The sequence below is a fragment of the Perissodus microlepis genome, chromosome 23, assembly GCF_051167445.1.
Source record: "Perissodus microlepis isolate ML-2025 ecotype Zambia chromosome 23, ASM5116744v1, whole genome shotgun sequence".
Classification (NCBI taxonomy): domain Eukaryota; kingdom Metazoa; phylum Chordata; class Actinopteri; order Cichliformes; family Cichlidae; genus Perissodus; species Perissodus microlepis.
In genome coordinates this window covers 41,847,515-41,862,879 of record NC_140482.1, presented here as the reverse complement: position 1 = coordinate 41,862,879, position 15,365 = coordinate 41,847,515, and the positions used below count along the sequence as shown (strand labels likewise).

The 15,365-nt window shown below is 43.0% G+C and overlaps 1 protein-coding gene across 3 annotated transcripts; it reads left to right on the top strand.

The window, feature by feature from the left end:
• The first annotated feature begins 1,005 nt into the window (after positions 1-1,005).
• ncln (nicalin) lies at positions 1,006-15,364 on the top strand. 3 transcript variants are annotated; one of them, XM_084922254.1, is made up of 15 exons: positions 1,006-1,301; positions 1,906-2,096; positions 3,527-3,671; positions 3,758-3,852; positions 7,456-7,536; positions 7,710-7,813; positions 10,627-10,715; positions 10,888-11,027; positions 11,130-11,308; positions 11,935-12,022; positions 12,111-12,149; positions 12,353-12,516; positions 12,630-12,683; positions 12,872-12,950; positions 13,979-15,364. In XM_084922254.1, exons 1-15 carry the CDS (start codon positions 1,127-1,129, stop codon positions 14,039-14,041), a joined length of 1,686 nt encoding a protein of 561 aa, XP_084778380.1. In that variant the 5' UTR covers positions 1,006-1,126; the 3' UTR covers positions 14,042-15,364. The 3 variants fall into 3 exon arrangements, with proteins under 3 accessions (XP_084778380.1, XP_084778379.1, XP_084778378.1); XM_084922253.1 differs by having other exon boundaries at positions 11,130-11,356; positions 12,356-12,516; XM_084922252.1 differs by having other exon boundaries at positions 11,130-11,356.
• The last annotated feature ends 1 nt before the right edge of the window (position 15,365 follows it).

Here is a 15,365-nt window from a genome sequence, read left to right as displayed (position 1 = left end):
CTCCATAAGTTCTGTGACCATGGACATGGACATCAGTGGCTCAAGAAATAGCACTGGTCCTCTAAAAGGTCAGTGATTTGATTCTCCAGTCTGCATATCAAAGGATGGGAAATCATTTTAATATATCAAACATAAATAAATTATAACCCTGTGTTGCTTCCATCTGAGTATGTGTGCGAATGTTAGACAAGGTGCTTAGATAAAGAAACAAGCCTTTGTATGAATGTGTGTGAATGGGTGAATGAGGCTTGTAGTAAAAAATGCTTCGAGTGCTCAGTTCACAGGTCCATTTACCATTTCTGACGGGGCTTCAGTGAAGAGTATCAAATGAATGAGCAGATGCATCGTTCAGGTCCTGTATCAGGTCTTGGTTGGATTTCTTTTTTCCATTTCAAAGACATGACTTTCTGCAAATAGTTTTTAGGCCCACTCCTTCTTTTCTTCTCCATTTGTACAGTTTTCATGGCTGTTTTTTTTTTAAGGAAACACTGCACACAATGCTGAGGTATGCCAAGTTGTCAGCTAAAAGGTCTTTGGGAATGACTTTGTTGATACAAAAATACAATTTTATGTCAGTCAAACTATCTTTGGCATTTTTTTGTAGATTCAACGAAAGAAATGGAAACAAATGATTTGAAGTGCTTAAAGATACAATTTAAAGTCGGCTCTTTGCTAAGTTTTGTGTTATGTGTAGACACAACACTATTTCTCGAGTTAGTGCTTTTGTATGCTTCAGTATGATCACGCAGGGATTCTTCTGGTTTCCATGGTGCATAGCGCCATCTGGTGTCAGTAAATAATTTACAGTTCTTCCGTTATGGTTGTCCTACACGATCCCTGAAAGACCCATAATTTAACTCAGTTTAAAATAAGAAATTATCGATTGACTATTGTAAATAAAAATAAGATGTCTCTTATTGTTTACTGGGCACTTTAGCAAATCGGTTTAATGAAAAAACAAAAAACAGCGGCGTCAGACTCGTCGGTTTCCCGTCCAGAGGTCGTCCAGCTGCCCGCCTGATCAGAAGTGGCTTCGGTTGCGGTTGGCTGGCTGTCAGTCTGTGGGAGCGGTGACAGCTCAACGGGTCGTTTTATCTTTAGCTTTGTGCTCAATACAGTCGCCACAATGTTTGAGGAAGCCAGCGAGGTGTTCGATAACATGTTTAAATCTTCGTTTCCCCTCACCTTCATCGTCTTCATCCCGGCGGTGCTGATCCTGGTGTCTCCGCTCCCGGCCGAGGCGTCGCACGAGTTCACGGTGTACCGCATGCAGCAGTACGACCTACAGGGACAGCCGTACGGTAAGGTGGCTGCTTCTTTAGCCTGCTTGTCACAAAAAAGCAGACGTCCCTGCGTGAAGTTGGTGAGACTGGGCTCAGTGTCCGACACCAGTTAGCCTTGCTGTCATACACAGTAAGCGCCCAATTTCCTGAAGCGGAGTTTCAATGACAACGGGGCTGCTAACGTAGCTTAGCATAAGCTAGCTCATTTCCTCATGGCCCAAGCAGGAGCCAGGCTCCTTTAAATAATGCAACCAGAGCTCAGAGCTGAAGACGTATCCTCATTTAGTACGTTTAATGATTTTAACTTAAATGTGAGAGGCGCAAAACCCTGGCAGGCTGTTCCTCCTCAAATTGATAACTAGCTGGATGAGTGAATGACCTGTAGGGCTGTATAACATGTACACTGAAGAGTGACTGAGGAGATGAAGGGTGTCTTAAAGGGATTCCTCTGTCTAGTATCTGTGGCAGAAATAAGTAAATAGCAGCTGTCAGCCTTGACAAATAGTTCACCACTCCAAGGTCTGTGCCAAGCAGCTTTTTTCACCCTCAGCATCCCTGTGTTGAAAGATTAGTTTCAGGTCTCACTCAGTGCTGCTCCAAACCTTGTGTCTTGTGTTCTCAGGTACCAGGAATGCCATCCTGAACACGGAGGCCCGTACTGTGGAGGCAGAGGTGCTAAGTCGTCGCTGTGTAATCATGCGGCTGGCGGACTTCTCCTATGACAAGTACCAGAAAGCCCTGCGCCAGTCAGCGGGGGCTGTGGTCATCATCCTGCCAAGGAACATGTCTGCTATGCCGCAAGACATAGTGCAGGTAGCGTGCCAGTCTGTAACACCACAATCCACTATCGCATGCCTCTTCATTTTCAGTTCAGTGCTGTGTTGGTTTCCACGGTGGGTTTAGTATACAGTGAAGTCAGAGTTTATTTCTATAGCACATTTTAAACAAGTTGACCCAACTGCTCCACAGGTTATGCAAAATATACACTCTGCATAACGGTCACTAAATCAATAATGTATCTAAAAATAAAACAAAGTAAAAAACAAAAACTCTTTCTATAATAAAAGCTCGGGTACCCTGCTCAAGTAGAACTGAAAAATGAGTAAATCAGGGTCTTGGTGAGGTTCAGCGCACGTTCCTTTGACTGTTTCCAGGTTGATTGTGCTTTCATATTAAAGGTACTGTGTTAGGTTTGAATCCAGTCAAGGCCACACGATCAGACTTCAAAGGCTGAAGTTTTGGGATTGCGTTTGCACCGTAGCACCTTTTGGCCCATCATTCTTTTTAATTTAGTGAAGCTGTGAAGCTGGTTTTGCTGGCCAGAGTGCTTTTGTTTCAATCAGGGCAGGTCGCAGTCACATTTATGACAAGCCCGTCTGATTTGTATATTATTGGCTTATTTTAGTAACTCTGGTGTTTGTTTTTACATAATTGTCGGCCATTTTTTAAATGAAAATTCACTAAAGCAAAGAGAAATATATAAGCCTACCCTGTCCTAATAAAAGCTCTGCTACCATTGAGTGAGTCATCACTGATTTCGTTAGTGTGCGCTATAATTTATTGCATTACAACAGCAGGTAAGCTACTTTGTGCTCACAGCTTTAGTTTATATTTATAATTTGCAGAAGATATGACCAAGTAAGGCATCAGGTCAGAACATGTTTCAGAACATGTGTTTTACACGTTTACATCGCAGGAAGGCACAAATGCAGACACACCCAGTGTTGACATTTTTTTATGCATAGTATATTTTTTCCCTTTCTGCTGCTAATAGCCTGCACAGAGATAAAACTAAAGCATAATTTTACAGCAATAAGTGCCATGCTCAAGGGCACCTCAGTTGTGATAGGAACAGGAGGCAGTTGTTTTTTTGACAGCACCACCTCTTTGAGCTGTTTTTGACGGGTTTCTTTGCACCATATAAGCCTGAGCGTGTGCTGTGTTCCTGTGTTCATGCTCTACATGTTGTGACTAATTAAACCTCCCACTTCACGCGTGGGAATCTTCTGGAAAAGGAGGGACGTATAGTAGTAGTAGGCATTTGATGTGTTATGTTAAACTAATTAACATGTCTGGTGAATTGTTATCTGCACAGATTTTTGTTACACAGCTCTGTAAATGTGTCAAGCAGTTTGCTGCTTCCGCCCATCATTTGTTCTTCTCGGCGCTGGCAGAGATGAAGCGGTTGAGTCAGATTTCCTTCCCTTTTATTAACTGCTGTCCTCGACCGTGTCTCCCTGTAGCAGTTCATGGAGTTGGAGCCTGAGATGTTGGCTACTGAGACCATCGTCCCCGTCTACTTCGCCATGGAGGATGACGAGCTGCTGTCTATCTACACACAGACCCTGACCTCCTCATCCTCACAGGGCTCCTTATCAGCAGCCGAAGGTAGAGAACCTGCTGATGATCTGCAATGTGTATGATTTTAAACGTCACGTTTTAGATTTTTATAATGTTTTTTGTGCTTTCTCTAGTCCTGCTGCATACGGCCACAGCCAACGGCTTTCAGATGGTGACCAGTGGAGCCCAGAGCAAAGCCGTCAGTGACTGGGCCATCACCAGTTTAGAGGTGAGCCACATTACAAACTGATTGGATGTTCATTTATCTTTTCTGATTTCATCCTTGTGTTGTTCCTTGCCAGACTTTGGCGGTGGATAATTCTCCTGCTTTACAGCCATATGTTAACCATACTTACCTCTGTAAAAACTGATCCCTGAGATAATTGCCAGAGTGTTTACTGCGCCTTATGACAAATAAAAAAAAGGAGAAATTAGATATCAGTTTTAATTTGCTTTATTTTTTTAGTTTGTTGCTCACAGTTAGTTTATATAAAAATATATATTTGGGGAGGTTGGGGTTTAAAAAAGTCACGTTGATGTAGAAGTCTAAAAAGCTCACGTAGCAGATGTGACACCATTACTAGAGGTGGGAACATCCCATAATACACTATTATTTTTTATATTTTGTCATGCTGAATATTGCAATAACATATATGTGAGTTATCAGCTTTTTTCAACTGCAAACGATGTGCTTAAAGGTAAACTTTATCAATACCTTTTATCTTACTGGATAAAACAAATAACTCAAAAATGATTTATGCAAAATGAGATCATCAAGCACACAAACGCTGAAATCAGGTTGCGATCGAATACGGTCATTCGATTTGTTTTCTGATCATCACAAAGACAGAAATGCAGAAAGTTTCCAGATTCATATTTAACTATTACATTTGCACCCAGCAACGTTCCTTTGGGGTGCATGAGGTGGGTCCTCTTGTTCTTGTGTTTTAATTCATTTAGTAAAATATTTATATTTAATGTCCCCTGTGTAAATACAATATTGCAATACTATGCTGTATTGTGTTTTTTCCCCCTACCTCTAATATTTAGATTGCAGGGACCTCCAGTGTAAGATTACAGTTTCCATGTCTGCTACGTGTGTGTTACTGACTTCCAGTAACACTTCCACCACATTGTCAGTTGTCATTGTTGTCGTTGCTGTTGTATCTTAGTCACTATTGTAAACTCTGTGTAGGATACCTGCATGTTCATGTCAGGTAGATGTAAAGTATTAGGTGGCTCCACAGTGTCGCGTTTACACGCTTGTTTGACAAATGTCGCTCCTGGGAGAAGAGACGGATCCCTTTGGCAGTCCTTTGTGAAAAAGGAAAAGTAGCTTCATGTATGTTAGAATATTACAGCCTTTTTGGAAGATATTTTTTTTGTCCACAGCCAAAGCAGTACGGTTGTTACGACTATGTTTTGCATAATGAAGGGTCACAGTTTAAAGTTTTGTTTGGATCGTTTCTCTGAGAGCTTTTGAAGGCGTTTTCCTCCTACGGTGAACACGAGGAAAATCAACTGAGTGAAATGAAACACGGTTTAATTTACTCATTGGGAACATGGTGCTCGATTCTCCTCATTGGTCTCTTAAATGTTGCCAAGGCGAGTTGTGTTATTTAGTATTTTTGTTTTCATAAAAAACACTAATACATAACAAAAACCTATTGAGAGGATTTTCTCTCTGCTTTGAGGTGGAACCTGCTGCTGCCTGAAGCTCTGACTGTTGGTTTAGTGTTTTGTGTGCGACTTCTGAATATGTGGGTGGGCTTAAACTCCTGAACGAGAAACAGTCAAGCAGGTCAAAAGCTGTGGATTTACTCAGCAGGGATTACTCTGACTTGACTCAGTGTTTCTGGATGGGAAATAATTCAAAGAGTTCTTACAATAAACTGCAGTTTTAAACTGCTTGGCGCTGTTTGACTTTAGGTATTCGTGTGTAGGGCTGTGCGATATGGCCAAAATCTCATATCCCGATATAAGAATTCTATCGTCCGATAACGATATAAATCACAAAAATGTAACATTTTCTGTAAAGTCTGTGAATCTCGGGCAGCTCGACTTGCGTGAAGTGTTTCCAGCTGCGCGTCATGTAGCTGGAGTCGAGTGTTTTAACCGATGCATGAAACGATACATTTTTAGACATAAGTTGTAACGGCGCCGTTTTCTTTGAGTATTTATTACACGGCGTGCTGCGGGGAAAAGCCTGTTCTAACGTTTGAGTCTACGGTTTATTTTTTAGCACCTGGCGGCTTTTTTTACTCCTCATCCGTAAATAATCTGCTCTTTCACGTGATTCAGTTTATTTTGAAAAGTCTCAACAGGATCTTGAGCTTTATTGTGAAAGGTTTATGTGGAACATAAACAAGCGGACACGCGTTGGTGTTACCGTCGTTGTTGCTAACGACAACGCATAAAAACAGACGCTTGTCCGTCCGTAGTGTGGTGATATTAAATATAAGAGAAAGAGAGAACTTTAATAAATTAATACAGTCACTACAGTGACCATCAGAACCATGAAAAATATTGCTGTAAACAGTTTATTTTGCGACACCATGAAACAAACGATAGCGTAAAATGAAACGATAGACGTTTTTATATCGTCATCCGATATATATGGTTATATCGAACAGCCCTACTCGTGTGTAAATAGGTGATGATGATGATGATGAAGAATAACTGTAACACTGCTAAAAACTGCTAAAACACATGATCATATATTTTGCTCTCAGCACATGAATTTGCCAAAATAGACTGAACGCAATGAACAAAGTCATTGATTTTGACTGTTAGCATAAATAAATATTCTAATAAAAACAGTTTGATTAAAGGCTGCATGTGTTTTAGTCATTACATTTTTTTCTGGTTCTGCCAGAGGTTCCTTCCTGTTTTTCCTTCCCACTGTTGCCAGGTGTTAGCGCATAAGAGGTCATGTGATTGTTGGACTGTTGTTGAGAATCAACACTCTCTAAATTAATAAAATATTTATAAAATACTAAAATAAATACATATAAATAAAATTGAATTGTTTTCTTTTAAACATGTAAATATAAATAAAAGAATACAGAACAAAAAACATAAATGAATGAATAACAATTCATGTTATTTAAAATTTCAAAATGATTTCATCTGAAGGCTTTGTCATCTGTCCTGCACAGTTCACAAGAATCTCTCCTCCTCCGAGAGTGTTCGTCAGATTGTAGTGAAACAACAAGATTAGTTTGTCCTTGACTCTTAGTCTGTAAAGTCGGGAAACTGATGGGAGCAAGACTTTACATTAGAGTAACCTTTGAACTGTATCAGACGAGCGCGTTGATGTTTCGGGTTAAAATGTCCAAATGGACAGAAGCTGTGTTTGCCTGAGAGTTTCATGGACTATCTCAGCACCACAAACTCATCCCTTTGTTAAAAGAAAGAAAAATATTAGTTGATGTTTATGATCTTGAACAGAATGACTGCAGTTAGTGTGTACTCATATTTAATGAAACCTCTGTAGGGGATGCTTATCTCTAAACTCGCTTTACTCTAATTGGAGATAAGTTATCTGAATTTCAGGAGCACATGTCACTCCATCCTCTGTTCTCTTTTAATAAATGTAGGCGCGGCCCTGCTGGTGAAAGGTGAAGATTAGAGCTGATGCAGCCTTTAAGTACATTATATTGACTAAAAACTGTCATTTTGAGCTTTGTGTTAAAAAAGCTCTTCAGTCTGACTGCAGAGGATCAGCAGATTAGCAGAAGAGTGGAATTAACCGAACACAGTGAGATTGTTTTCTGTTCTTTCCTCTTTTATTCTCAGCGTGATATAACGGCTGAATCTGTTTGCTCACCAGGGCCGTCTGGCTGGAGTTGGAGGAGAGGACCTCCCCACCATCGTGGTGGTGGCTCATTACGACTCCTTTGGTGTTGCTCCGGTATGCTTCTTTTTTCCTAACTCGGTCATCACTGACAACTTGGACACAGTCAGGGGGTTTGTCAGTAAATATCTCCAGAGTTTGCTGAAGTAGGAGAGGTTATATTTGTGGAGAGCTGGTCAAAAAAGAGAAAATAGGGCAGCAAAGTAATCAGCCTGTGCTCTGTTGTGTAGTGGCTGTCATACGGAGCAGACTCAAACGGCAGTGGAGTGTCCATGTTACTGGAACTGGCCCGACTCTTCTCCAAACTCTACACCTACAAGAGGACGCACGCTGCGTGAGTAACAACGATCACGTTACGATTCTTTCTGATCATTTGTGTCTCAGGTAGCACCGTGGTGCGATGTCTTTAAGCTAGACGTCGCGCTGAAGGTCTGTTCTGCCCCTGTGTTCACAAACGCATGAACTCGAGTGACATTCGTAATCCATAGGGTTTAATATGATGTCAGCTATAACAGCTTCCGCTCTTCTGGGAAAGCTTTCCACGGGGTTTAAGAGTTTTGTCAAAAATCCCCCAAACCATTCTTTCAGAAGCATTTTTGTGAGGTCAGACACTGATGTTGGCTCCGCTCTAATTCATCCCAAAGGTGTTCTGTCGGGTTGAGGTCAGGACTCTGTGCAGGCCAGTCGAGTTCTTCCACACCACGCTCGCCACGCTGGTGTGCAGTCATGTTGGAACAGGAAGGGGTCGTCCCCGAACTGTTTCCACAAAGTTGGGAGCATGAAATTGTCCAAAATATGCTGAAGCATTAAGAATTCCTTTCACAGGAACTTCTCGCCCTTTATGTAAGATGTGAGAAGCTAAAAACAACGACCCCACACCATAATCCCCCTCCACCAAACTTGGCACAATGCAGTCACCGTTCTCCTGGCAACCGTAAAATCCAGACTCGTCCATCGAATTGCACGATTGGTCACTCCAGAGAACAAGTGTCCGCTGCTCCAGAGTCCAGCGGTGGTTTGCTTCACGCCAACACTTTGCATTGTGCTTGGTGATGAAAAGTAAGGTGATTGAGCTGCGTCATTTCTGTCTGCCGTTTATTTACTTTGTGGCAAAATGTCGAGGAAAAGTGCCGAGTTTTATCTGGAGCTTGTATCACTGATATTAATCTTTAATAACTGTCGAAATTGAGAGGAAACCAAAACCACTGCTGTACAATGCTCTCCGCCGTCGTAGTTGAATTGGTCACATGACTGCATCAAATGACTAAAATGCGTGATGGCTTTTGAAAGCCGCCGTTTACGCTGTCCACACCGCGACGCGAAACCGGCGCTTTCCAATTTATCCACTTTGAAGAGCGTTTTCAAAAAACGCCGTCTCAGTGTGGCTGGAAGGCCAAAACGGAGAGAAGAAGATGGGTTTTCAAAAACGTATCAGTGTGGACGTCTGCGCTCTATGATTGTCGTTCCAAATCACTTCTGCTTCACTTCAGCTGTCACGGTGCAACGCTGGAGTTCACTGAGATCCTGAGAGCAACTCCTCCTTTCACACGTTTGTAGGAGCGGTCTGCATGACTTTATACACCTGTGGCCATGAAAGGGATGTGAACGCCTGAGTTCAGTGACTTAGATGGGTCAGTGAATACATCTGCAGCAAAGTGTATATGAGGAAACAGACGTAGCATTGATCGCTGACCTCAGTAGTTCATGTGAACATAAGCCAGAGTCTGTTTGTTACGTCGGTCTCATTTGTTATGGTCAGGCTGCTTCTTGAGGACTGTATTGAATTATCTTTGCACTCGGCTGAGATAACGAGCACATCTGACCGTGTTAAACACTCAGAGTGGTCACTAATATCCTGATATGGTGTGTCTGAAAGTACTTAACAGCAGAGGAAGTGAAAGAAATCACTTGTTAAAGACTGCGAAAGTGGACTTTACCATAAGTGCATCGTTGGCACTGCTGTAGGCCTTATATAAGATGGATGTAGTAAGTGATGGCATCCGTCAATGGTTTTTAATTGGAGCTGAAATGAAGCCTAGAGATTGGCTTCATCATCATTTTTTCCCTGCTGGAGCCAAGTGCGATCAAATATGGGAAGCTGTGTTATTACACAACAACCAAATCAAAACGATGTGACTGCAGGGCTGCGCTTAGCTCCAACTAAACTCCATCAGATGCTTATTTACAGTAAAAGAGATGTGCTGAGCATCACTTCAGCTGATTGGGTAATGCCTCCTCAAAGTAATTTACACAAACACAGTACATTTTATAGATTTGAATTTAAGGACCCTCCTGACATCACTGTAGTCAGTCCAAGCCACGTATGCTGTCAGTCTAATTTTGTTCCTATTTATGGATATTATGGAAACGAGGGTGACACATGATTGGTAATCTGTGTTGTCTTGTTTTATTGAAAATCTGTGAATTTCTCTGTTATTTTGACTATTTGTTGAACGACCACAAGCACTCAGGAGATTTAGATTTGATCGAATGTTATTTCTATAGCCCCGAATCACAACAACAGCTGCCTCACGGCGCTTCATAACAATCAAATTACCCACTTTGAACAATCACTCGGCAACAATGGAAACGAAACAGGAAGAAACCTTCGGCACAGGCTCAGGGGGGACGTTCAGACATGCAGCGGAGGAGAGATTGATTTAGTTTGTTTGTTGTTATTTGTGCTTCTTCCACTTTAGCCTCAATTTCAAGTTGTGGTCGTTGCATTTTAGATCAAACTCGTTGGACATTTGCGTCATTTTAGAAAAACCTTGTTTTTTATTTTCCGTAGGCGCCATAATTACAGGCTGCATCATTTAAACACCACATGCTGTCTGAGTGTTGCTGACCATGTGTTTACAACCACAGTGATGGCTGCTTCCAGCAGGATAAGACGCCATGTCTCAAAGCTTAAAAGTGTGCTTAGAAGACACCGCCCACACCATCACATCACCACTAATCACACAAAGCAGGGCAGATCCATTCTTTCATGTCACATCAGCTTGAAGCATTTTATACATTCTCCTCTGGGCTCCCATCTCTGATTGGATTGATTTGTTGCCATGTGATTGGCTGTTCAGATGTTTGCAGTGAGTGTATATACCAATATTGCAAAAACCTCTCATGTGTGAATCGTGCTGTGTTCAGGTACAACCTGCTGTTCTTTCTGTCCGGCGGAGGAAAGTTTAACTACCAGGGCACCAAACGCTGGCTGGAGGACAATTTAGACCACACAGGTATCGTTCAGCAGTCTCACACAAACCCTGCAGCATTCATGCATCCATAATCCACATTTCAACATCAAGTTAATAAAAACATATTTTATAATTATTGAATGTAGTTTGTAGTATTTTTAGTAGTAATGTGTTTAAAAGCTGGTTACATCTGTTGTCTCTTCTTCCTCGTCAGACTCCAGTCTGCTGCAGGATAACGTAGCCTTTGTGTTGTGTCTGGATACTTTGGGGAACGGAGACTCTCTGCACCTCCATGTGTCCAAACCTCCCAAAGAGGGAACCCCTCAGTATTCCCTGCTGAAAGAGCTGGAGGCGGTAAGAAGTCACAGACTCGATGAGTCTTGGAGCAGCTTAGACGGATCACCTTTCTTCTTATACCCAAAGCAGAGGTTACATTCTTCTGTGTCTTCCTCCCAGGTGGTTGCGAGTCAGTATCCAGAGGTCAAGTTCTCCATGGTCCACAAGAAAATCAACCTGGCTGACGACATGCTGGCGTGGGAGCACGAACGTTTTGGGATCCGCCGCCTGCCCGCCTTCACTCTGTCCCACCTGCCCTCGCACCGGCTGGCTCAGCGCTCCAGCATCATGGACGTGCGGTCAGTGTCCCCCTCCTCTCGCCACGGAGCGGGAGAGCCCCCTGCTGGGTGGGTTCATTACTGCAGTTTCTTGAATCACCAAAAAATAGTGTTTCGATTCCAGCTGCCGGTCTTGAGCTGTGGTCAGATTCTTGTTTTGTTGATGTTTTTGCTCAGGAAGGTTGTGACTGAAATGGTCGTTATGATGAGATGGTCATGTTCTTTAAACTGCCGTTAACATTGATGCACCGTCTACATAACCTGTATTTCTTTTTTGTTTTTACTCCATTTGCTTTATTTGATGATATTTTCCACCAAGATTCAGGAAAATCTTAGCAAAGGCATCATCGAGATGGTCTTTTTTACTCTGCAGACAGGCAGGACTTTTCCATTCTGTCAATAATGTTTATGATGTTTAATCCAAACGAGGTTGTAAGGAGTCAGGAGAGTCGTTTCCTCTCCTGTAGCCGTCGATTTGTCTTTTCTCTGTGAGCGAGCGTCTTCTCAGACTTCCTACGTCTCAGCCTGTCTGTGTGTGAAAACAGACGCTCTGCGATCAGTCTCATTTCTCTCCTTGGTTTCTGCTCTTCGCCTCGGACGACTTCCTGTCGTCTAACTGTCTGCAAACTCGTATTTGTGTCTTACAGGCCTCACGTAGATGTGAAGAAGCTCAGCAGGAACACCAAGCTGGTAGCAGAGGCTCTGGCGAGGGTCGTCTACAACCTTACAGAAAAGGTCTAAACAGCAATTTTTAAAAAGGTTTAAACAGATGAAGATTGTAGACACTGTGATGCTAATGTGACCTGTTTCTTTAAACTTAAAGGGAGCACCTGGAGACCTGCAGATTTTCACTGAGCAGATGGTACGTCACCTGTCTGTCCTGTTACACCATCATCCGAGTCGCACGCCTCCCTGGAACCTGATTTTATTTTCCTAAAACATACACAGTGCAGCAGATAACTTGAGCATTCATTTTTAGTTCTGAATTCATTACATCTTCAGTCTCTCAGCGATCACAGGTGTTGAGCTCACGTGTCTTTTGTAATCTGGTCGGTCTCCTACCAGCAGGTGCAGGACGAGCAGCTGTCAGCCGTGGTGGACTGGCTCACGGCGCAGCCCAGAGCTGCTCAGCTGGTGGACAAAGACAGCACCGTGGTGTCCACCCTGGAGTATCACCTGGGACGCTACCTCAAGGATGTCAAAAGACACTACGTCAAAGCTGACAAGAGGTAAAAAAAAAGGAAAAAATCCACACCCGCAGCGATGGGAGGGAGGTTTATTTGATATATTTCGTAGGTTTTGATCTCGTCAGCATGTCAGCTTTTCATTCTCTCCTCTTCAGGGATCCAGAGTTTGTGTTTTATGACCAGCTGAAGCAGACGATGAATGCTTACAGGTACGGCTTCAGGGAGCTCGTTTTCTCTGCACAGAGGGGCTTTAAGGCTCCTCGTACCTCTGCAGCTCACAGCTGTGATGTCATAATTATTTTGAAACTTTGTTGCATATGAGATCAAATTCATAAATTAAAACATGATGTAGTAACGCTCTCTTCCCCATGTTAAACTTTTCTTTTTCCTCACTCAGAGTGAAGCCCGCTATCTTTGACCTGCTGCTGGCTGTCTGCATCGCAGCCTACCTGGGGATGGTGTATTTGGCTATCCAGGTAAGTGTCATGTCACTTTATTCATGATGGCATCTTTTCGACTCATTAGGGAACACTTAACTCTCACATCAGATCCAGGGAACCAAATACTCAAATCGGGTAATTCACTGAGCACAAAATGATGTAACGAACATCAGCGGAGATGAAAATTAAATTAACCATAAGGGCTTGATTTGATTCACAGTTGGATGTCAGGATGTTGCTGTTTGCACTCCTGACAGTCTGGAGATGAGACGGCGAATGCGTTCAGATTTGGATCACTGCTGTGGTGCTGTTTGGTGGATTTGAACACAGTGTTGCATAATGTCCTAAAACGACTGCGTGGGCCCGTCAGTGTCTTTGTCATCCAGGACCTGCAGAGACGCTCTGGGCGCTGTACCCACGTGAGGCCCGACAGCTGGTCTTTCATCCTGGTACCCAGCGGGTTACAAATATGCTCCCCCAGTTATACTGGATTATGTTGCAGGTGGAATAAAGTTCACCACAGCAGAGACTTTCACATCTCTCACATTTACTCTGTGTGAACGGCTTACATTGGTGAAGAAAACGGCGTCCTCCTGTGGCCCCGTCCAGCTCTTCTCATGTAACCTGGTGTCTCCTCCACACTCTGAGGATCTCTGTTAATTTTCTGTCAAGGCCTCTTTTTGTATAGGACACACCATCTTATTCTTTCGCCTTTTTAAAAGCAAACACTAACAGTATTAACAGAGAGATCAGGCCTAGATTAACAGATTTATTGCACTTCTCAACAATGCAGCGCCATCTGGTGGCAGACTGCTGCATAACCTTTACAATGCAACAATTTAGCGGCTTTAAGCATCAATTAAAATGGAAAACAATTAGTCTGGTACCGACTACAAGAGCAGCTAGATTAGCCCCAAGGCCAACTTCAGACATACCCTAACCCACACCTCACCAGGTGTAGTTAGTCAGGCAGTACCTGAAGACGAGTCCACTGCGGAGCTGTAGAGGTCTGCAGAGTGTGTTGGGCTCATGAGACTAACCCTGTTTCTTTTGTCTCTTTGCAGAACTTTGGAGTCCTGTACAGTGTTGTCCGTAGAATCACTCAACCCAAGGCCAAGGCCCACTAAGGCGTGCAGCAGCGTTTATTGCCCCGGACCCTACTGTACCCTTTTTCCTCAAATTCAATAAACTCTAGCCAATAAGACACTGAGGCTGGACCGAGCTGCTGTTGTCACGATGGTTTCCAAACCAGCAGAATCACTTCCATTTCCTTCGTCCCTAATGCACAAACAATGATGTCAGATCCTGTCTTGCTGCCAACTTTGACCCGTTTGGTCTCATGGACCAGAATAATCAGGAATCATTTCAGTCTCCACAGATGTCTCTGTCATTCATTCAGCGTGGTCACTCATGTTGTTTTTAACCTCTAATGACAGGGGTTAATGTCACAGGTCATGATGAGATTGGTTGAGATGTCACGTGGCTGCACCGATCGCTCCCCGTCCCTCTTCTCGGCGTACTTCACGAGCCAAACGTCGTGACGTCACGTGTTGTCTCAGGCAGCTAGAGGGAGAAGCTGACCGCACAGTTTATCCCAGAATTTCCTTTTGTCAGGAGGGCTGATCACCAGGGAGTCTCTCTAAATATAACGCTCGCACGATCAGCCGCTGACGGTTTCTCCGTGTCTGAAATCTTCTAGTGTGTAGACTGAGCGTTGTGTCGAGAGCGACTGGAGCGTTTCCTTTGAGTGAAACCTTCAAACACGAGTACTGTTTACGGACATGACGTCGATCTGTCTAAATGAAATGTGAAGTAGTCTTTAGATCGTATCTCCATGCCTTTAACACAAACCCCGTCACATCATTAATGTAGTTGTGTAGTGATAGTTTTCACTTTGGCGTTTTTGTTTGCTTTTCGTGCCATTTGTTTGTTTCCTGTGACGTGTCGTCTTTGTCTGATTTGCCTTTTTTAAATCTCCAAACTGATTTAGAGAAACGGTCACGCTGGTGGCACCAGCTACTCGGAGAGCTTGTTTCAAAATGTCACATGGAGCCATGTTTTGTTTTTCTTCCTTATCTAATCAATAAAATGAGCCCCTCCCCATTTACCCCTTTTCTAATCAGTAGATGGGACCTTTTGCTGACTTGCAAAAATATTTGTCCAAATCAGATATTTTTACATCCTTGCCCTCGTCTTTGCTTTGGGTGAAAAGTGTTAATTTGCTTTTTAAAGAAATGCATTTTCTCTGTTACCACATGACCTGTGACCCCTCCCCCTCCCAATCAGCAGACCCGTGGAGGGGGAATTGACTGTGTGGTAAATATGAGTTATAATTTATTAAATGGCTTTGTTTTTGTTTCGTGCACTGAATCTGCTTCATCTGCAACACTTGATCTTTGCAATGAAAGTGAAAACGGTTGTGATTAAAAATAAATGACACATGAAAAACAC

Bases quoted from the DNA above. Each gene is read 5' to 3' on its own strand.
- ncln (XM_084922252.1), top strand. From the start codon at position 1,127: ATGTTTGAGGAAGCCAGCGAGGTGTTCGATAACATGTTTAAATCTTCG. The intron at 11,028-11,129 runs GTAAGAAGTCAC...TCTTCCTCCCAG, and splicing joins TGCTGAAAGAGCTGGAGGCG to GTGGTTGCGAGTCAGTATCC. The intron at 12,023-12,110 runs GTCTAAACAGCA...TTAAACTTAAAG, and splicing joins TCTACAACCTTACAGAAAAG to GGAGCACCTGGAGACCTGCA.